At 38.9% G+C, this 22,784-nt stretch overlaps 1 protein-coding gene across 6 annotated transcripts in view; it reads right to left on the bottom strand.

The window, feature by feature from the left end:
• PLCB1 (phospholipase C beta 1) overlaps nt 1–22,784 on the bottom strand; it is a 661,927-nt gene that overhangs the window by 72,230 nt on the left and 566,913 nt on the right. For all 6 annotated transcript variants that reach the window (XM_044385688.3, XM_044385692.3, XM_044385690.3 and 3 more), the window contains 4 exons: nt 12,198–12,274; nt 11,997–12,086; nt 11,482–11,539; nt 10,791–10,877 (listed from right to left, as the gene is read on the bottom strand). In XM_044385688.3, the coding sequence (XP_044241623.2) occupies nt 10,791–10,877; nt 11,482–11,539; nt 11,997–12,086; nt 12,198–12,274 (312 nt within the window). The remainder of the gene's footprint in view (nt 1–10,790; nt 10,878–11,481; nt 11,540–11,996; nt 12,087–12,197; nt 12,275–22,784) is intronic.

Raw genomic sequence — 22,784 nt, 5'->3', positions numbered from 1 at the left:
CTGAATGGCTATACTTTTCTCACTCAAAGACAGAAAACTATTTTTTTAAATACATAAAGTTAGTTTTGTTAGCCCTCTACATAACTCGTTTATTTTTAAAAAAATGTATTGAGCACCAACTATGTGCCAGGCATTGTTCTAGAACTCAAGAGCATTCAGTGAGCAAAACAGTCTAAACCCCTGCCCTCCAACGTAAATGCAGCTTATGTCCACTGGGAAGGGTTCAACACTGAACGACACACCTAAGAAAGAAGTAAATGACCTAATGGGAGAAGGTGATAAATGCTAAGAAACACAGAAAGTAGAGCAAGATAAACGGAAGAGGAGATGCCAGGAATGGGGAAGTGGTGGAAGGGGTGCACATGTTAGTAAAGGGGTCATGGAAGGCCTCTTTGAAAAGAAAGTTTTGAGCAAAGACTTGAGCAACAAGACGGAGTTGCCCAAGCAGACCCTTGAGAGATGAACACTCTGGGCAGAGGAAATACTCCATAAAACAGTCCAAGGTGGCATTGGACTGGCTTGTTAGATCCTAGCAAGGAACCCGAGATGGCTGGAGCAGAGAGTAGGTCAATGAGGAAACAAAGAGGAGATACAGCAAAGTGGAGTCAGGACATGTCAGACCTTGTAGACTTTTATTTCTCAGAGAGATGAGAGCCATGAAAGAGTCTTGAATTGAGGGGTGAGCTGATTTATGTTCTCAAGGATGACTCCGTTTGCCCTGCTGGGAGTAGATTGTAAGTGGGCACATGTGGAAGTGGGAAGACCAGTTAAGAGGTTATTTAGAAATCCAGCTGAGAAATGATGGTGGCTTTGACTGGGGTAATGGTGCTGCACTTGGTACCTTAACAATTATAAAGATATCCTAACTGTTTTATAATATTTTGTAAGTCCTGAGGTATTTGTGATCCCACCTAGAACAAAGTCCTAATAATCAATTAAAGAATTGCAATAGCTCATTATGTAGTTCCTAAAATCTAAGAACTACTTAAAAAAAAATATATATGCAACATTCAAAGGAAAAGGAAAAAAAAAAATCTTTTCCAGCCAAAGCTAGAAGACAACATATTTCTTATTCTCTCCATGTCACCAAAAACATATATGTGCTGCTGGCTACTATCTCAGGCAGGATTTCCCATAAGCTAGCAATTGTATAAAGTTGTTTGTGTGTGAAGGCGTGTGTCTATGTGATGGTCACAGAGGGTATGTAGTGGAGAATCCATGCAAACTATCAGAAATGTCATGAACTGTTGCTCATTATTCCATCACAAACATTAGCAAAAGTTAAATCCACCTCTACTGATAAAACTCTTTGAAATGTGAAACTCTTTGAAATATGAAAATACTACTTGAGCCTTGGTGTCAGCTACAAAGTCAAAGACCTCCTTGTCAAATTCAAAGATTATCCTCAGCAAATGATGATAATAAATGTAGAAGAATTGGGGGCGCCTGGGTAGCGCAGTCGTTAAAGCGTCTGCCTTCGGCTCAGGGCGTGATCCTGGCGCTCCGGGATCGAGTCCCACATCAGGCTCTTCCGCTATGAGCCTGCTTCTTCCTCTCCCACTCCCCCTGCTGTGTTCCCTCTCTCGCTGGCTGTCTCTCTGTCACATAAATAAATAAAATCTTTAAAAAAAAAAAATAAATAAATAAACGTAGAAGACTTGTATCAATTGATGTTTGTTGACAGAAAAAGCATAACCAAGACTCCAAGTGGTAGGTTTGGTACATTAATTTGGCCTTAGGCAGAATACATGGGAAACAGAGAATGTGACTCTTGCTTCTAGAAACTGCTTTCCTATTTTGAACTGAAATTTTCTTTAGCCTTTTTCAGCTCAGTGGTCATGCACTTTTCCTTCTGCAATAGCTTTTCCTCTGGTGTGTGCATGCTGCTTCATCAAATGTTTCAAAGCACCAGGACGTTTCCTTTCTGGACACTCTACAGGTGCATATTTCTCTTGGTTTGAATTTACCGTCCCTCCCGTGAGACCGTGGAGAGCCACGGTAAAATCAGGTAGTGCTTCTGAGGTCATGAAATCTTTACATTCCTCGCCTTAAATAGCATTTAGGGTGTGTATGCTTGACTATTTTTATTATTCTAGTTATACCAAGGCAGGACTTTAAAAGCAAACTAGAGATACATTTGGGATAAAACATCTAATTACTATTGGCAAAATTCACATAAGTCATGCACAATGGCAGGCACACAGAGTAGAAATCAACCCAGAAGGTTTTGTGGGCTCTCCATGGTTGTGTGAACTCTTTTGTTAAGGGCAGATGAAAGTCAATGGGATTAAAGTCCATCTCATCCTATTCCTGATGTTAATCTCAGTTCTTGCTGGGAAGACGATGAACCCCATCAACACATACACTCTCTGCTCTAGCAAGTGGTGAGTATTCTCTTTGGATTCCCTCCCGTCTAAGCGATATACCCATCACTGCACTCCCACATTTTCTCATCCTCAGGAAAGAAAGTAAGAGCAAAGGAAGGGGAAAGAAAGTTAATGGGGTAGAGAAAAGGGGGAGGAATCAATGACAACCACATGAATCTCCATTCCACTTTTGTTTAAATCTCAAACCCAATTGCCTTACAGGGGCTAATAGATAACAGAAATCCACAAGGCAGCCTGGAGAATGCCATGCAGGCCTAAGGGGAGCCACTTCTCTGCCCTAGAGATTTGTTTACATGTTGGCTCTCTGTAATCATATAATCTAATTTTTTAAAAGATTTTATTTTTAAGTAATCTTTATACCCAATGTGGGGCTTGAACTCACAGTCCTGAAATCAAGAGTCATGTGCTCCACTGACTGAGCTAGCCAGGTGCTCCCATATAATCTAATTTTTAAAGAGAAATTATTTTTTTTAAACAAGAAAATTTCCAAGTATTAAATAATAGCATGAGGGTTTTGTAATGTGCCGACTTGCTTAGGCTGAAATACATTTCCCAGAGTTCCCATTCCAGGTAAGGTGAGTTACAGGGGAGACTCTCCTGAGAGTTGGAGAGCTGAGGAGGGAGGCAGCAGCCATCTGTAACACACACGTGTTGTTGCAGATCTGTTGAATGGGGTCTGGAATCACTTTCCCTTCTTTTTGGGTTTTTCTTTCGTTGTTCTGACTCCTGGGCCAGGTGTGTGTGTGTTTCGCTCTGTGATAAAGACTCAATCTTCTTCAGGTTCTGCTTCTCTAGGTGAACTCCAACCAATACAGATGTTAATAAATTCAAACATATTAGAAACACCATGTAGGGATTTTCTATTTCTGGTTAGGTTACTTGGACCATCCTTCTCACCAAAAACAACTTAAAAAGCTGGATTTGAGATTGAAATTATTTTCTTTAAAGAACCTAAGAACCACAAAAATTTAAAGAATGATCAGGCCTAAACGGCAGAGCCTCAAACCTAGACAGGGAAGCCACTTTTGCCCTGATAGGCTTTTGCTAATGCTGGAAATTGAATTCATCTTTTGAAAGCTGGGTAGGGTGAGACCACAACTCAAAGCCTGTGGCCTGTACAGAATGAGGAATCTCAGAGGAAACTTTCCGTATGATAAGCCAGGCATAGATATTGTAGATTTGAAAATAAACCAAATAACACTTATGGAATCAAACAGAACACAAAAGCTAGAATTAAAAACTCAGTGGAAAAGTAGAAGAGCAGTGTGAACAAAGAATTGGTGAATTAGAAAAAGGGTCAGAGAAAAATTGTCCACAGGGTAGCACAGAGAAACAAAAATAGGGAAAATACTGAAAAGAGTCACAAGACTGAGTCGATGGAGTAAAAGGTCCATTTTATTTTATATGTAAATAATGTGATGGAAGTCATTTTTGCTGACACGATGGCTGCGTTTCTACAGAAGTGAGGAAAGTTATCCATCCAGCTGCCTCAGACACCTATTTAGATACATTTTAGAAAAAATGCATAGGACACAAAGAAAAAATCTTAAATATAAGTCAAGAAGGAAAAATGCAAGCTGTTATCAAAAGATTTACACTAAGACTAACAGCTTCTAATAATAAGAGAAGCCAGAGGATAGGGGAATTTTATCTTCAATGTGCTAAAAGAAAATAACTGTCAATCTAAAATTTTATACCCGGTGAAAGTATCCTTTCATAATGAAGGTAAAATAAAGACATATTCAGACAACAATGAAAACAAAACCAAAAACCCCAAAGAGTTTGCCATCGGTAGACCGTATAAAGGAACTTCTAAAGGATGTAGAAGATAATGGTCCCAAATAGACGTCTGAGACACAAGATAGAATGCTAGACAAAAAATCTTGTGAATATATAGATAAGTTTAAATGAACACTGATTGTATAATATAGAATAAGAATGTCTTATTTGTTTAGAAATGTGTACACAATTATTAATAAATTTCAAAAATAAATCAGGAGACAGGAGTCAAACTGTTCTAATGTTCTAGTATTGCCCAGAAAAACAGTCAATGTATCCAAGTTCTACATTTAAGAAAATAACGAATAACTACATCTTTTAAAGGCAATTATTCACATTGATCCAAATGGAAAAGAAGTTTCTTCTATAGAAAAAAACAAAAAAACAAACCATTGGGTGGGTCTACCAAGACTTGATAACAAGCAAACAAAGTCAACAGGCAGCCAGTTTGCACCCTGTGGTTTGGCTTCATTGAGAAGGTCCAATGGGTAATGGCAGGGAGAATCCACATTTCCCCCATTAAGTTGCAAAGGATCAGACAACACACAAATGAAGAATGTAAGGAAGAAGCTTTTACTTTAAATCCTCTAGTCTCTTTTTCCTTGGACACTGGGAAGCAGGACTGAAATCAGTACATTGAGAGTTCTGTCTCAGGGCCCAGTGGTAGGTCTGACAAGACTAACTTCACCCAGAGGAATGAGTCACTCATCCTGTTCATTCCAAAGATGTCACGGAAATGAGGAAAATCAGTCTATATTACCCTGGTAGAGGAAAAAAATAAGAGCCAGTAGGCCACATGATGAAATGTTCTTTTGCTATAAATTAAAATGCCCTAAAGCTTCCTGGAATTCTCACTTATTGATGAGCTCAATTTAAAACAGAAAACTTGTGTTCTAAGAAGCATCAAAGACAAATTAAGTGTCAGGGGAAAAAGTAAATTCCACATTTATTGACTGTTTTATGAGGTTATGGAGATGGTTCATTAAAAAGTTCCCTCAAAAGACGATTCTTCTTGCATTGAGAGCCAGTACCTGCAAAGTGATCTATATATATATTGGAATATTTGCAGTAGATTCGGGGCAACTCTGATTAATGATGCTTCAACATGTTAAAATAAATCTTTTTGAAGTGTTCAGGAGAAAGACAGAGTGTCCTTTTTATAATGAATCAGTTAGGGTTGAACGTGACGACAGAAGGTATGGTTTCTCTCTACTGGCAGTTGGGTTGTGAGTTGCTTCAATCACCCCCTGTACACATATACACTTTTCCTATTGGCTTTGGCAAACCCAGGGATGGAAATCCCAAGGAAACCAGTTATGTCACCTATATAATTGGTGGGGTTTATTGCATCCATCGTAAGAACTCTGCAGCTATAGTTTTCATAAAAAGACACACCTTGAGCAAAGCTGAAAATAGCATACACTCAGGGACTGAATAAAATATTTCACTGCTAGGATACATGCAACTGAACATTTCTTCAGAATTTATAACTTTACTGAAAAGGAACTGAGTATTCTCTTTCAAGGATGTTTACTGATGTTTGTAACTTAAGAAATTTCAGAGGGACTTATGTACAGGAATGCATAGTGTAATTCTACATCAAATTGAGGGCCAAGATATTTATCTACTGTATAAGTTGCCTCTAGAAATCACCTACTTTCATTTTCCTCAATGCCCTCAAAAAATCACATACAAAAGGAATAGACACATTGATCTCTTTTTTAGTGGGGAAAAAATGGACTCTATATGAAAAAGGACTAGAGCATGTCACAAAGTTGGACATTCTAAAATAAACTTTCACACTGTGGCTGGCCACATTTGGGTCCCTACCAAACATGTGCCAGTAGGATGGAAGTTCTTGGTCCGAGTGTGGAAATGAAATGGTTTTGACTGAGTCACATTGTTGTCTGACTGTTCTATTGGAAGATGGTAACAATTTTAGGAACTTGAGTTGATACTTACAGATCATAAGCCCGTGGTTGAGCAAAAGGTTAGAAGGTTACACTGTGGATTAATCTTCACATGTAGCTCACTCTACATCCAGCCAGAGCTCCTTGCCATTGAAGAACTGTTGTCTTTCAGCAATTGCCTTTTCAAATTTCTTTTATTAAAAAATACTTGTGCGATTTTAAAGGAGTTGTTTGATCATCAAAGGCTTGGAAAATTATGCAGCTTGTGATTGTGGCTCAGAACAGCTCAAAATAGTAATACTAGAAGAATATAGGCATGGAAAAATAGCTTCCTCCCTGTTTCCGAGGAGGTTAGGAACATTAAATACATTATTATATTAGTTAGAATAAGTGGACAAAGAGAAAGTAAGTGATTATGTTTGGCATGTTGGTAAAAGAAACTGACAAACAGTAAGAAACGCAATGTCATGTAGTGCATAGTTTTGCTGTAAGCAAAAGATTAGCCATTATTAGTTTCGAGGTAGAAAACTGCTTATTGAATCTTAAAATAAGTGAAGAAGGAACTCTACTCCCCTCAGTAACCTCTGGCTAAGTTTTTCATGCTTTCCTCTTCATAGGAAGGTTGCAATTATCTTTAATATTACCTACTATAGAGTCAACTCAATTTCTTTGTCCAACGTTCAGTGATGGAACAGATCATAAATTTCTAGATGTCATAAAATCATTCCACCTTCTCGTCTTTCTGACTGAATGCAACTGACTCAGTTAACCTCTTTTATAAATACTGCTGGTCGGTTTCATTCCCTTGAGTTACTGTTCTTCCTACATTGTTTCTGCTTTTGTTAATTTCCCTCATATCTATGTCAAGCTTCAAAGGCCATTCTGATACTGGATGTGAAGAGGGATTATTTCAAAGCCAGCGCTATCCTATTTCTGGTCCACATCCAACAATTACAGGAGCATGGATGAATGCTGTGCTGGCCTGGACTTTCACTTGCCTATATTTGCTGTCCTGTGCTTTGTTCTTTCTTCACATGACCTACGCTTGATCTTATTCACTTCACTGTTTATTATTGTTCCTTTTTATCACAGACATTCCCTTTGATTAGCCACTGTGTCCTACAATATTAACTGTCATGATTTCTTACGTTATCGTTAAAGTATGGTTCCCAAACACAGTATTTTTTAAGCCTTGAGGAACACCTCTTAAGAAATGCTTTCATTTGACATGAAACCCAAAATCTCCAAGGGCAACCTTCGAATCCAGACACAAGATGGTCATAAGGGCAACATGGATGAAAAGCAGAGAGATATCACTGTGGTTCCTATCTACAGTCAAAATTGAAGGCAACAGATATAAATGCTGGTGAGGTTGTGGAGGAAAAGGAACCCCCATGCATGCTTGGTGGGAATGCAAATTGGTACAGCCATTGTGGAAAATAGTATGGAGGCTCCAGTACTTTCACTACTGGATATTTACCCAAAGAAGACAAAAACACTAATTTGAAAAAGTACATGCACCCCTATGCTTACTGCAGCATTATTTACAATAGCCAAGATATGGAAACAACCCAAGTGTCCATCCATAAATGAATGGATTAAAAAAAAAATTAGGTATATTTATACAATGGAATATTACTCAGCCATAAAAAGAATGAGATCTTGCCAATTGCAACAACATGGATAGAACTAGAGGGTATTATGCTAAGTGAAATAAGTCAGACAGAGAAAGACAAATACTATATGATTTCACTCATATGTAGAATTTAAGAAACAAAACAAATAAAAAAGAGACCAAAAAAACCCAAAAACAAAAAACAGACTTTAAATACAGAGAACAAACTGGTAGTTGCCAGAGGGGAGGTGGGTGGAGGGATGGGAGAAATAGGTTAAGGGGATTAAAAGTACATTTATCATGATGAGCACTAAGTAATGTATAAATTGTCAAATCATTATATTGTACACCTGAAACTAATATAACACTGCATATTCACTATATGTCAATAAAAATGAAAAAATAAAAATAGAATAAATAAACATAATACCTTCCAAGGGCCTCTTATCCATATACCATGACCTTGGGGGTTACAGCTTCAACATGTGAATTTTGGGAGGACACAATTCAGTCCATAGCACCATCTGATTCTAATTATTAGCTGTATTTGGACAGATTAACTGATCATGTGCAGACAGGCTCAGAATTTTACAAACAAAACAAACACAAAAATGAAGGCAAAGAACTACTATAAATTCATAGAAATATTTCAGATCTCTTGCTAAGAGGCCAAAAAAGAAGAAATGGGAAATTGGTATAAATATGGTAGTGGCACACACTGTTAATTACCTACTTAATTGCTATTTCTATTTCTTTTTTTTTTTTTAAGATTTTATTTATTTATTTGACAGAGATAGAGACAGCCAGTGAGAGAGGGAACACAAGCAGGGGGAGTGGGAGAGGAAGAAGCAGGCTCATAGCAGAAGAGCCTGATGTGGGGCTCGATCCCAGAATGCCGGGATCACGCCCTGAGCCAAAGGCAGACGCTCAACCGCTGTGCCACCCAGGTGCCCCGCTATTTCTATTTCTTTGATAAGAAAACATCAGTTTTGTTCAGGTGCCTGTTGACTATGAAACTGAGGAGAAGCTGGACTCCCCTCCACCCTTTTGAGTGAGCCTTAATTGCCTAAGCCAAGCATGCAAATGACACTCTCCTTCCTGTGACTGGTTTAGGAATGGGTATATGGCACAATCCTAGCCAACGGGGAGAAGAATATTGGAAGATTTAGGAAGGTTTTCCTTAATCCTATAGGATGAAGACATTGCCTTTTTTGCCTTTGAATAGTTTTATGTAATGTTGTGATGCATGGAGCTATGGCAGCCACCTTGTGACTATAAGTTTACAGCTTAGGCATGAAAGGCAACAAAGCAAGATGCCATGGTGGAAATTCTAAAAATACCTGGATTCTTGATGAGGTTGCTGAGCTGTTAGATTAACCAGTCCTCAAACTGTGGCATGTCTGAACTTCCAGTAATTTGACTTACTAAGTTTATTATCACGTAAGTCAGTTTTAATTGGGTTTTCTATAAAATTGCTACAGAATACACTCTGACTGTAAGTTGTCCAACACTTATTCTTCTAATGTGTAGTTATATCCAGTGCAGAAGTTTAAGGGTGCTTTAACACGTTCCAAAGTTGATTTTAATCACGATAACCTAGCTCAGTAACAGAATTTTTGTCGGGTTTTTTATACTGTTACATAATTGAAACACATCTGTGATTGCACTGTATCTATGAGACAAGTAGCTGACATTTTTAGACCAAAAACAAAAACAAAGCAAAATAAAACTCTGTGGGAACAACAATATCTCACAAGAGAGACCTTTTTTTTTTTTTAAGTACAGAGACTGGGTAATGAGATAGCAATCATAACCAGGGCATATTATGTCAGTTTACAAAGTAATGATAGGTGAATTCAGACAGCATGGATTGAAAATGTATATATTTGAATATATCACCTAGGACTGATTATTAAGGTGTTAATGTGTTTCTTAAATTCCAATTGGACTTGAATCTTTTGCTCCAAACATTTTGAAAGATCAATCCTAAATGGAAAATACAGCAATTTCTGAAATTATCTTAAAACTTATTACCAATGCATAATCAACCCAAGATAGTGGCTAAGAATATTCAAATTGCATGTTTACATGAAAAACATAAAAATTAGCAGCATGTTTAAGTATTATTAATTCTCAGATTTTCATTACTGCTTCATTTATATTGCCAGGCCTAAAAACTTTAGGATTTAAAACTATTAAATAAATCTCCTATCTAATAAATACAAAAGGAGAAGAAACGAAATAACCACAAAACTATATTTAGAATTAGCCACAAAAAATTCTGTAAGAAGTAAATCGATGAACGGACTAGACAAAGAAATGAAAATAACACTTTCGAGCTTTGCAGGTTTAAAGAGTGCTTGTATGGAATAGCAACTCCTTTTAGAGTAGATATTTTAAACCACACATAGAATAATCATAAAACTGAAAAGCACATTTTTCGTAGACATATTTAGTGATGAATCAAAATGTATGTAATGATCTAAAATAAAGATGTTGTTTGCCAACCTAAAAGTATTTGATTTATAGATGATCAATTTGTTTAAAGTTAATATTCATGCAACAATTGATTTTGACCAAACAGTAAGGGTAAGGTAATTTTAAAGAGGAGCCACAACTAACTATTACTATGGGGGGGGGGAAGATTTGGGTTTTTTGGGGGGGGTGGTTTATGAGAACATTTTGCTGGGTAAAAACCAGGGTGATTTTGGTACAGGACATTCTCTGCAGGACAGAGCCCGCCATTACAATATGTTGTTAGAGCTGGAGAGGCTTGGCTAACTCCTCTAATTCTCTCTATTCTGTCAGGGAGAGAGGGACAGTACTTCAAAGATACCTGAATCACACCTCAAACCAACTGAAACTAAGATGTCAGAAGCTGGACTCCGGCATTTGCAATGTGTAAAGCTCAGCAGTCGGTGATAAATGTGTACTGAATATTACTAGAAAGATTTCCACCATGGTTGAGGAAGACAGAGGAGGGTACCATGTAGGAACGGAGCTGAGACTGTGTGCAAGGTACATGGCCTACAGAGGTCTTACTCGAATTGAATGGAAAGAAAATGAAGTTATTGTGTATTATTATTCGGTTCAGTTTACCTTGGGCTTTTCGTCCAGGATCTGCTGACGTATCTCCTTGTGTTTCTCTACAAGTTTTTCTTGCCGTTTACTTTGGGCCTCTTCTAACTATAAGAAAGTTACAAAGAAAATCATTTTCATCTAAACATTCAAGGGAATGTTTCCAGAAAAACTTGAAAGCTTTTCAGATCTCTGGCATACATTGAATTATTTCATATCCCGATCAAGAACTGCCCTTACAAGCGTAGGAGACTGTTGGTCAGTGTCGGTCCTGGGTGATGGGAACACAGGGTGGGGGTGGCGTGATCTATAGATTATGCTTTCTTACATTTTTGTTAATGTTTGAAATTTTCTGTAATATCAATTTAAAAAAAACTACTATGGTGAAGTGACTTTGGAGGTTACCATCTTTCCTACCGCTGATGACAACTACATATTTTTGGGGGTATCTCCAACTGACCTTATGTTTCTGGGCTCCTGACTTTGGAAAAGATTCTTGACATGGATTTTTAGATGAGCCTTTTTATATATAGGTTTGCAATTAGACTTGCAGAAACTTCGATTACAGAACGCCTGCTCTATAAATCAGCTCTTCCGGGTGCCGGTGATAAATGGATACAGCAAGTCATGGCACTTCCCTTCAGAGGCTCACATTGTGCTTGCCAAACATTCACACATGGTTTGCAAAACAGAGAGAGATGAACTGACATACCCTCTTGATGTACTGCACCACCTCCTGGATGTATGACCGGATCATCTCTGTCTTTTCCCTAGGAGCAAATGACAACTAGATCATTATATGAGGTCATCCCGCATCGACAAACAGGTGCACTGCAGACTTTCAGATGAAACGTTTACAGAACTTTCCACATTCTCATTGATGCTGCAAGAAAGGTACAGTCTGCTAGCCCTGGACAGAAGGCAGGTTCTGCCCAAGGGCAAGCAAGCTCTGCTTTCGCTAAATGCTGGGAACTGAGGGTTGGGTTTTTTCCTAAGGGAAACTCTTTACTCCATCTTTATCGGAAAGATCCCTGGGTGCGCCTTGGTCCTTTAGTGAACTGCTCTTTGACTTCCATGTTAAAAACTTTACAAAAGGGATCTTTTGAAAGGTTGATTAGAGGAGGAATTTCACAGATGGGTCTTTATGTGGTAAAGAAGCTGTTATCCTGAACAGAATAAAATAATCCCCAGGTGACAGGTGGGGGAAAAAGGGTTCTTTGTCCTTACTCTTCCATTTGACTTTTGTCTTTGGATTTAGCTTCTGTTATCTTCTCCTGCCTTTTTTTGTCCATCTTCTTCTTTAATTCCTTCTTCTCTCTGAAGTCAAAATGGATGTAAAAGGAAAAAAAAGAAAAGGTAAATGAAAGGGCAGTTTGTGTGAGACACGTTTATAAACACAAGCCAATTGTAAAGAGAATGCAGGCTTACTTCTCACAGATTTCTTTGAGCTTCTTCAGCTGATTGTTCTGACATTCTTCAGCAACATCCGTCAACTTTTGAATAAGCTGGGGAAGAAAATGCATTTGCTGTTTTACATGGTCATAAACAAAGCACCCTCTCCCCTGGGTCCCCCAGACAGCAGTATCTGGAGATAGAAAATCTGTGATTGGGGGCGCCTGGGTAGCGCAGTCGTTAAGCGTCTGCCTTCGGCTCAGGGCGTGATCCTGGCGTTCCGGGATCAAGTCCCACATCGGGCTCCTCCGCTGGGAGCCTGCTTCTTCCTCTCCCACTCCCCCTGCTGTGTTCCCTCTATCACTGGCTGTCTCTCTGTCACATAAATAAATAAAATCTTTAAAAAAAAAAAAAAAAGAAAGAAAATCTGTGATTGACGTTTAAAATAGGTACAATTACCAGGCATCTAACAGGCAAGGGGGACATGATTTAAAAACCATCACATTATCTAGGTTTTAATATGAAGTTCTTCTTCTTCTCTCCTTTGTAAGTAAACAGGATTTCTTTTTTTTTTTTTTTTTTTTTTTTTTTAATGATTTTTTATTATATTATGTTAGTCACCATACAGTACATCCCCGGTTTCCGATGTAAGGCTCGATGATTCATTAGTTGTGTATAACACCCAGTGCACCATGCAATACGTGCCCTCCTTACTACCCATCACCGGTCTATCCCATTCCCCCACCCCCCTCCCCTCTGAAGTCCTCAGTTTGTTTCTCATAGTCCATAGTCTCTCATGTTTCATTCCCCCTTCTGATTACCCCCCCTTTCTTTATCCCTTTCTTCCCCTACCGATCATCCTAGTTCTTATGTTCCGTAGATGAGAGAAATCATATGATAGTTGTCTTTCTCTGCTTGACTTATTTCACTTAGCATTATCTCCTCCAGTGCTGTCCATGTTGTAGCAAATGTTGAGAACTCGTTCTTTCTGATAGCTGAGTAATATTCCATTGTATATATGGACCACAACTTCTTAATCCAGTCATCTGTTGAAGGGCATCTCGGCTCCTTCCACGATTTAGCTATTGTGGACATTGCTGCTATGAACATTGGTGTGCATATGGCCCTTCTCTTCACTACGTCTGTATCTTTGGGGTAAATACCCAGTAGTGCAATGGCTGGATCATAGGGTAGCTCAATTTTTAACTTTTTAAGGGACCTCCACACTGTTTTCCAGAGTGGCTGTACCAACTTGCATTCCCACCAACAATGTAGGAGGGATCCCCTTTCTCCACATCCTCTCCAACAATTGTTGTTTCTTGCCTTGTCTATTTTTGCCATTCTAACTGGCGTAAGGTGGTATCTCAGTGTGGTTTTGATTTGAATTTCCTTGATGGCTAATGATTTTGAACATTTTTTCATGTGTCTGTTAGCCATTTGTATGTCTTCATTGGAAAAGTGTCTGTTCATATCTTCTGCCCATTTTTTGATTTGTTTATTTGTTTCTCGTGTATTGAGTTTGAGAAGTTCTTTGTAGATCTTGGATACCAGTCCTTTATCTGTAGTGTCATTTGCAAATATATTCTCCCATTCCGTGGGCTGCCTCTTAGTTTTTCTGACTGTTTCCTTGGATGTGCAGAAACTTTTAATCTTGATGAAGTCCCATAAATTCATTTTATCTTTTGTTTCTCTGTAAACAGGATTTCTTAGATTATTGTGCTGGTTTCTGCAGCTTGGCTCAATGCGATGACAGGTAACACCGAGGCCCGGGTTCCAGTCCCTACTCTAGGACATCAAAAATATGATTTTGGTCAAGAGTGCTACATTTTTTGAACCTATGCGTTCTTGGTCATAAATGAGATGATCAATGCCTTTATCTCTTGAAAATACACTGAAGCTCAAAATCACATGAGGATGATATGAATATAAGCTATAATCAACTGTGAATTGGAATTCTTGGTTTCCACTGGATTCATTGTTTAATTGCTTCGAGGACTATGAGCTGCCCATCTTAGATAGAAATTGATGTTTGCCTCCTATGAGGGTAACTTCCAAAGACCATGACAAATTCTCTTCTTTGGTATGGCATCATTGAATTTCCATACACGCCATGAAAGCAATTCTTTTACTGTTTTGCATCTACTTTCTTATCAAGCCAAGCTTCCGGAGGGCAAGTGACTGTGTCTGTGTTTGCAGATCCTCAGCCCCCCACACCATTCCTAGTGTTTAGTAGGTGCTCAATAAATGCTTGTCAGCTACATGAGGGTCATTTTGCCCTTCAGCCTCATCTCTTTCTCTTTTCCACATGAAGAACCTATAGAACCTTCTGCCATTATTCAGGCAGCAGTGGCAACTGGACTCCATCCTTCTAACTGGAGCCCCAAGCAGATGGTGTGGGCTTCTTAGGAGAGCCCCCCCCCCCTACTGCTGTTCGCCAATGTTGGAGATTCTCAGATACAGCAGAGTAAGTTGACCTGTTTAATATAAGTGGTTGCTGCAACAGGAACAAGGCAATCTAATCAGAGTCCCAGCAAACTATTGTTGGTAATTTACATATGGCCAGCACAGTTTGAAGAGTTTTAAGTGTATTCAATTCCTATTCAACTTGAAGAGCTGCACTGTGAGGTTGTGCTTTTATCTTTATTTTATATATGAAGACCCTGACACATGTGGCTCAAGTTCTGGGCTCCCAGCCACAGAGGTGGTTAAGTGGCAGAGTTGGGTCCAAACCCAACAAATCAGGCTCCGTGGCTTGTAGTCTTCACCACTTCCCCATGTTCTTTTCATTATGATTTTAGAAATTGTTTTAAAAAAAACCAAGTTCTTATGTAAAAGAATAAAAACTTCAGGGAGAAATTCTCTTAGAGAACTACAATAAAAAAGGCACATTAACGTAACGTTAATGTGAAATTTGATGCATTCATCTGTGAAGTGGATTAAATCTGAACAAATATGAACTGGGACTTGGGCCAGCAGAAAAACGATTTGATCATTCAAAAGAGATTGCCTCATCATGACCATCACAATTAAAGAAATCATGAAATATTACAGCTTTGTAGTGCCATTTATCAAGTTGTCCAGACATAAAATGTCGGTGTGCAAAGACTCTGGAAATTTTCTTGCAAATTCCTGCAATCTCTATTCTAGCTGAGGGTGTGCACTCAGCACCTTTCCTTCCCTGCAAGATCTTTCTTCTCTCTCATTCACTCCAAGGAGTTAAGAGGGTTATCCCCAATTTTGGCTGCAATATCAGAATCGCTCTGGGTAACTTCCTAAAAATGCTGAATCCAGGGCCTGTACCTAGGCCTATGGACTCCAAAAGTCTAGGGGAAGGGCCTGGAAATCAGTATTTTCAAAATCTCCGGTGATTTGGATACTTTGCCAGAGCTGGGGGGGGGGGTGTCTCGTGGGCCTGTGCTTATTCTATAGACCACTGTTAAATCTCCCAGCAGTGCTATTGAATTCAACAGCCTTCATACTTCTGTTTTCACTTTATCATCTGTATATTTACCTGACCCCAGAATACTCTCTTACTGATTACGCCAGCATCTGCTCACATTTCTTGCTTTCCTTCCACCTCCTGCCCTCATCCTCAGCCACCTCACCATCCGGTCATGGAAACCCCTGAGCTTGAGATCCCATAGCCCTTCTCCCCACTCAATTCTGACTTTTATTTTGATTTGGTGTCACCCCCTATACAATTGGCAGCACTATACTCCCTCAAAGTCCCACAGAAGTTCCCTGCCTGCTGCATCCCCTGGCCTTCCTCATTGTCCCTCCCTCAGACCATCTCCACTTTGCTTTTCTCTAGAAGAGTTCCCACCTCCTTTGCTCCCAGAACACATGCCTTTATCAAAACTATTCAATTTAGCCACACTCCAACGAATATTTATCAATACCCTAAATACCTGGCACTGTTCTACAAACTCCAAGCTAATGACTTGGTTTTCTAGATCTTGTTACTCAAAGTGTAGCATAACCATCTCAGACTAGCAGCACTGGCATTGACTGGGAGCACAATAGAAATGCAAATTCTCAGGCCTTACCCCAGATCAACTAAATCCAAATCTGCATTTTAAACAAGATTCTCAGAGGATTTGTGTTCACATTACAGTTTTAGAGGCACTGTCTAGATTATTGAGGAAGATAGAGACAATTTAGAAGAAGCCCTCTGTTATGGCCTGAATGTTTGTGTCCCCCCAGAATTCATATATTGAAATCCTAACCTCTAATGTGATGGTATTAGGAGGTAGGACTTTGGGAGGTGATTAGGTCATGAAGTTTGAGCCCTCATGGTAGGAATAGTGCCATTAAAAAAGAGATCCTGCAGAGCTCTATTGCCCCTTCAGCCATGTGAAGACACAGTAAAAAGATGGCCATCTATGAACCAGGAAGTGGGCTTTCACCAGACATTGGATCTGCAGGCACCTTAATCTTGGACTTCAGCCTTCAGAACTATAAGAAATAAGTGTTTGTTGTTTAAGCCACTTAATCTTGTAAGAGACTAAGACATTCCCTCAAATTCACTCTTTTCTGTCTTGAAAGATCTTTGCACTTTATCTACATTCTCTTCATTACCCCCAACTCAGCCCCCTCACGTCTGACACAAGGATAACGTTTCCCTCCTGGGGTGGTTGTGAAAGCTGAAACGAAAAACACACATACAAGTCCTACTAGACCACTTTGTAGGTCCCTAACTTGGTTTCCTCACCCTTCCTTCCAAAAGGAAGGTTCTTGCCCTTGTTTTCCATTCTGTCTTCTCCCACCTGTGGCAGGACCTGATCTACCATTTCATTTTCTTCTCTCAAACTTTTTTCTGCCCTGGACACATTCCCCTTGCATAAAAACCCATCTCTGTTTCCTTTACCCTTCAAGAACCCTGACCTTGTGTTCCATGTTGGATCTTCCTTTCATTTTTATCCCTGAAATGGAAGACCAGTTGCTGCTTCCAAAGCTTCTATGCCCCGGCCCCATATTCTTCAGCACCACCATGACACTTCCACTTCAACCACTGGAATTCACCTGATTTTGCTTTAAGATTACAAAGACTTGTTTGTTACTAGACTTATTGGCCATTTCTCAGGACTTAACTTTTAACTATTCCAGAGATTCACAACATTTCTTAGTTCACGGTGTCCTTGGGATCTCAGTAATTTTTTCATGGTACCCTTAGGCTAAAAGAAATAAAAGGACAGCCCTATTTATTCATGAAGCAATTAGGTCCAAACTTAACAGTAGTACTTTGCACAGTGTACAACAGATGTTGCTGTTTCCTTTAAAAAATGTAAAATATCCCGTCATGCCCCTGTGAGTTCAACATGGTGCCTCAGGGTGCCTTTGCACACAGCTGGGGACCATGATTTTATCCTATCCTCCTGTTGCCAGCCACTCTCACACAAAGGTCTCTTTCCGTAATTTATAGTATCTCCACCAATTACCACAGTCACTTCAACTCTTTTACGGGCTTCAATTCCTTTCAGTATCGTCTACTGCCTTTGACCAACTCTACCTGAGGATCACTCACCAGCATCTCAACGTTTCTACAAGCAAGTTTAGGATTTGTCTTGCTCAGAAGACAAGTCATTGTTTTTTCCCACTAATTATCATCATTTAGTTCAAAAGTGGACATTATGTTTGAGTTCCTTCTTGGGTTCTTTCCACATCTAGGGAGTCCTGGAGATTTGTGAACTGCTCCTGTTACCTGTATCTCATGGTTTTGTGTTAACAGTATCGTGATGCAAATTTTTGCTAACTCTGGTCTGGATTCGGAGAATTCCCTTCCTGCCCTCAGTCTCTCCCTAGTCCTTCCACTCCATCCCAAATATTGTTCCTTCTTGTCTGTACCAAAGCCTTAACTATCCCCAAATACGTTATGCTCCAGCTCCAAATTTCCTTTCCTGGCTAGTAGCCATCATACCCAATAACCTAGGCAGTATTTTGCTCTCTGAGCTGTCCAGGCACACCCGCTTCTATACTTTGTCTCATGTTATTCTTCCACCTTGATGATATTTCCATTTGAATGGGAGACAGCACAATATAGGACATTCCCATGAGTGCAGGAAGTTTAATTATGTTGGGCTGCTCTAACTAAGGGAGTGGGTACTAGTGAAGGTCTCCACTTGTCCATGCCCTTTTTCTTTCTAACTAAGCCAGCCTTTGGTGATAGTCCCCTTTGACTGCCCAGATAACTCTAGGCTTGGCCCTTTACTAGCTTTTGCAAAAGATACCAACTACAGATACTGACCTTTGCATATACATTCTTTATTATTGTTCCCTAAAAGGATGCCACCACTGCAATCTCCCTTTTTTAAATAATTTTTTTGGAACCCCAGACTCTATACAAAATAGGTGCTCAGAAAATGTAGTGAATGAAATCTTTTAAGTTTTAAAACCACACTGATCCTGACCTTGGTGACAATGAAGCATCATGTCCAGGCCATGGGCTGTCTTATTGGAAATACTTTCAAAACTATATAGTTTGGGTACTTAACAAGCTAAGTTTTGTTTCTTTAGAAACAAATCCCTTATTATGAAATCCAGGTATGCTTTTAAAAACATGGTTTTTGCATACAACTGATGAAAACTGTTTCTACAGAATTATAAAGAATATGTGTTTTAAAAAGAACATCTTTGTGTGTTTAATATGGCAGATAAGTGAATGTCTTTCCATCGTGCTCAGTTTCCCTTGGTCTCCCCCACTCTTCCATACTACAGACCCCTCCTTGTAGCATTCGACTTTTCCAGCTATTTCCAATAGATTGTCACTCTTGCTGTAATTCTTCCCTTTTGATATTTACTGTTTTCTTTTACTCTTCCTCTACTTAAGGTCCAAGAGGTAGAATAATTAATATTATGTCTTTGTTAATAATATTCCACCATTGTCAGACTCCCATAAAACTGGCAATGGGATTACATATACATATGCATCAATAACTTACCCTTTTCCTACACTAAAAAGAGAGTTGGGGCTTACCTCTGGTTTTCCTTACCTAACACTACTTCCCCAGAAAAACTTCTTCTGTTTTTTGAGAACTGGCTCTGTGCACAATGTGATTCCCATGGGAGCTACTGTATTCTTTATCTCCATCCCTTGGCCAAGGTAACTGGTCGCAGGGGAGGCATTGATCCAAGTTGGACCAATCATAACCTGACTTTAGCCACAGGTGATCAGTCTAAGGTTGCAAGTTTGGTCAATCACTTGACTCTCATAAGGCTTTCCTCGAGATTTTCCCAACCTGCTACTGGATAAAGAAATATAACTTAGATGGGGCTGGTGCCTATATTTTCTGACAGGGGGAAGCCTGTATGCTGTTGGAAAAGAATAGTGGTAATACACATTGAAAAGCAGGAGAGAGAGAGAGAGAGAGAGAGAGAGAGAAGAAAGGAGGGAGGGAGAAGGACTGAGAGAGAGAGAAAGGAACAGAAAGAAAAGGGGAGAGACACAGGTAAATAGACAGACAGACATAGAAAGGGCTGCCAATGATTTCTGACATCCATTTCTCCATCCCTTCCCTTCCATGGTATGGATGGTCAATCTTTCCTTATGTGATCTACCTGCGTGTTTTTCTAGTACATAAATTCGTTTGACATGGATTTCCGTCACTTGCAACCAAGAGAATCCTGACAAAAAATAGAAAAAGAAAATGCCAAATAAGAAAAAGGAACCTCTCTGAGTATCAGATATGAAAATGGAACCCAGAAGAAGGATTTTTCACATAATAACTGGAGAGGTTTTTAACTAACATAAGGATGCACTCACTTTTGGTGTATTTATTAGCAGACAGGCTCTACTCAAAGAACTATTCAATCATGCATTACTCACAAAACTCACTGAAGATAGGAAAGAAGAAAAGGTTTAGCATTCACAGGGAAAAAAAAAACACAAGAGAATACATGGTTAAACTGAAATGCAGTAAACAACATTTAATTTTAACTTTTAGTATGATTCTTTTCTCTGGCCCAAAGGAATAGACACATTTCAGTTATTGGGCTTATTTGTTTACCACTCTTGACAACTCTCCTAGTTAAATGTTCCAAACCTTTTAAGGAGTGAAAAAGAAAAGCCCTGGGGGAATATAATTTCAGGCTTGTTTTCAACTCCATGCTGAAATTCACTTGGGTTAGTCGTTTGAGGATGAGAGAATGGTTTCCATGGAAGAGAATAATTCCTTGACTCTAACTCAAAGGGAATTAAAAAAAAATGTGGACAGAAGTTGGCCTGTTTAGTTTCTTCTTAAGAAGGACAATTTTGGAAAATGAGCAAAAGTCAAGTATAGAATGTTCGCATTTCAGGCACAACCCATCTTCCTTCCCCCTTCCAGTAATATCTAGAGAAGATACCACCTTCTTTTCTGCTCATCAAAGCATCCACTCTGAATTTTCACTCCAATTTGTTTTTTTTTTTCTTCTACAAAGAATTAATTTATGATGCTTCTAAACTAAGTAATTAATGACATTTTAAATGCAAGGTGGGTATTCATACTGGGGTGTTATCTTGGCCATTCGAATTGAGAATTATTCATTCAGTCAGTCAACCAATATTAACTAAGAACCTATGATGTGCTGGGAACTGTACTAGTATTGAGGGTCCAGCTGTGAGCCAACAGACAGGCTCGGTCCATGTGGACCTGATAGTCTCCACTAGCTCTCCTTTCTTTTCAGGAGGACAAAATCTTGGACTCAAAGGGCAACCATCATTGTCTGAGATATTCTTTCATACCTATGAAATTATTTTTTTAAACTTGCATAGCTACATAGAATTTATAGCAGCTTATTCGAGTGTAAATGTTGAAGGATCCTTGGGATTTTTTTTCTAGCTGAGCAAAAATAAATAAAAATGAAAATCTGACCAAGATTCCTGGTCCATGTCAATAAGCTGGCCCATAAAAGCTGTAACATTTAAAATTATTTTTCACTTTTAAGTTATGCTGAGGTAAATGTCAGCTTTTGAGTTTTCTGGGAAATATAAATAAATCAATGTAGCGTGCTCCCTTGAATGATAGTTCTGGTATTCTTTTATGAGGCTATCAACCGGAAATACCTTCAAACTTTAAAAAAATCAAGAAATTTGATAAAGGGGGCTCTACTTAAGGCATGCTAATGATGGTTGGGTTTGGCCAATGAGAAAATGTTTGCATTTCATCAAGTTAATTGAGATTATCATATCTGATTAAATTGAATAAAAAAACAATCACCAAACCACCACAATTTTAGGGTAAATCTTTGTACTTTTAAAAGATGTCAAGACCATTTAACTCAGAATAAATAAAATAAATATTGGTTACCACTCAGATGTGGGAAAGTAGCAATAATGTTCAAACTGGAGGTTTTCAAATACTTAGCAAAGGAGATCTGATTAAAAGATATGTGATTTGTCCTGTGGTTTGTTACTAAAATAGGGCAATAAATCATGGGCTTAATATTTCAACAGTCCCTTTGGAATCCAGACTCGGAAGAGCTGCCTGTGAAGATAAATACCACAGCGTGTCAGCTACTTTTTTTTCTTAATGCAAAATATATCATTTCAGCATCCCTGACTTGTCAAATGGAATGCAATGAGTCCTGTAATTCCAGAGGGCACAAACGAAATGATCAGACTTGTGGGTTCTATTTTGAAATTTTCCTTCCAGCATAATCCCTCCTGTTCCCTAAGCTTTTTTAAGTTGACACAAGTCAAAACTATTATTTTCTTTGCCTTTGGGGATGATTCCGTTTCCTGACTTTTTCCCTTAAAGTTACCTAAATAGTTACCAATTAACACATAAAAGTACATTAAGATATATCGTATACACACACAAAAGAAAAACCAAAAAGTTTATTGCTTTAAACTGAAATCCCTCATTATTATTTTAATAGGCCTGAGAGTTGGGTCATCTCTGATTCTATAATTAAATTAAGCTAGCCTTACTATCAGAGGGAGACGTTACAAACATTCTCGTACCAACTTTTTGTTTTAAAAATGAGGATACAGACTCACAGTGGTGAAATGACTCAGCAAAAGTTATACAACTAAAAACGGAAGTCATGCCTTCTCTGTTTAAATCCTGTGCAAACAGTCTTTTGGTAAAGAATGCTGACTATTTTCTAGGCACCACGTTAAGTTTCCCTAGATTATTTTATTGCATCTCACAACCAAATTATGAGGGCTGTGTGTAGATTATTGCCTTAATTCTCCACCACTTCCTGTAATGTGACTTGCAGGTCCCCTAAATAAGAGGTAAAATCTATTTTCCTATCACTTGAATCTGGGCAAATTTTATGACATGCTTTGACCAAAGAAGGAGGAAGAAGTTTATAAAACCTCTCAAAACACCTTGTCCATTGCCTCTTGCTCTCAAGTGGAATCCTTTTCAACTTCCACGTGAACAAGCCCAGAGTAGCCTGCTGGATGATGAGAGATATAAATCAGTCACCTGTCTTGACTCCGCTGACAGTCAGCCAAGCTCCAAAAGCAGAGCTCCTAGGAGATGGAGCGCTGAACCAGAGACACATGAATGACTCCAGCCAAGACACATGAATGAGCCCAGTCAAGACTAGAGGAGCCATCCAGTTTAGTCAAGCTCAAATTGCTACCCACAGAGTCAAGAGCTAAACAAATTGTCATCTTAAGGCAGTAAGTTTTGA

The sequence above is a fragment of the Ursus arctos genome, unplaced genomic scaffold (assembly GCF_023065955.2).
Source record: "Ursus arctos isolate Adak ecotype North America unplaced genomic scaffold, UrsArc2.0 scaffold_16, whole genome shotgun sequence".
NCBI lineage: Eukaryota > Metazoa > Chordata > Mammalia > Carnivora > Ursidae > Ursus > Ursus arctos.
Note: the sequence above shows the minus strand (reverse complement) of the source record. Positions and strands in the feature narration are given on the sequence as shown.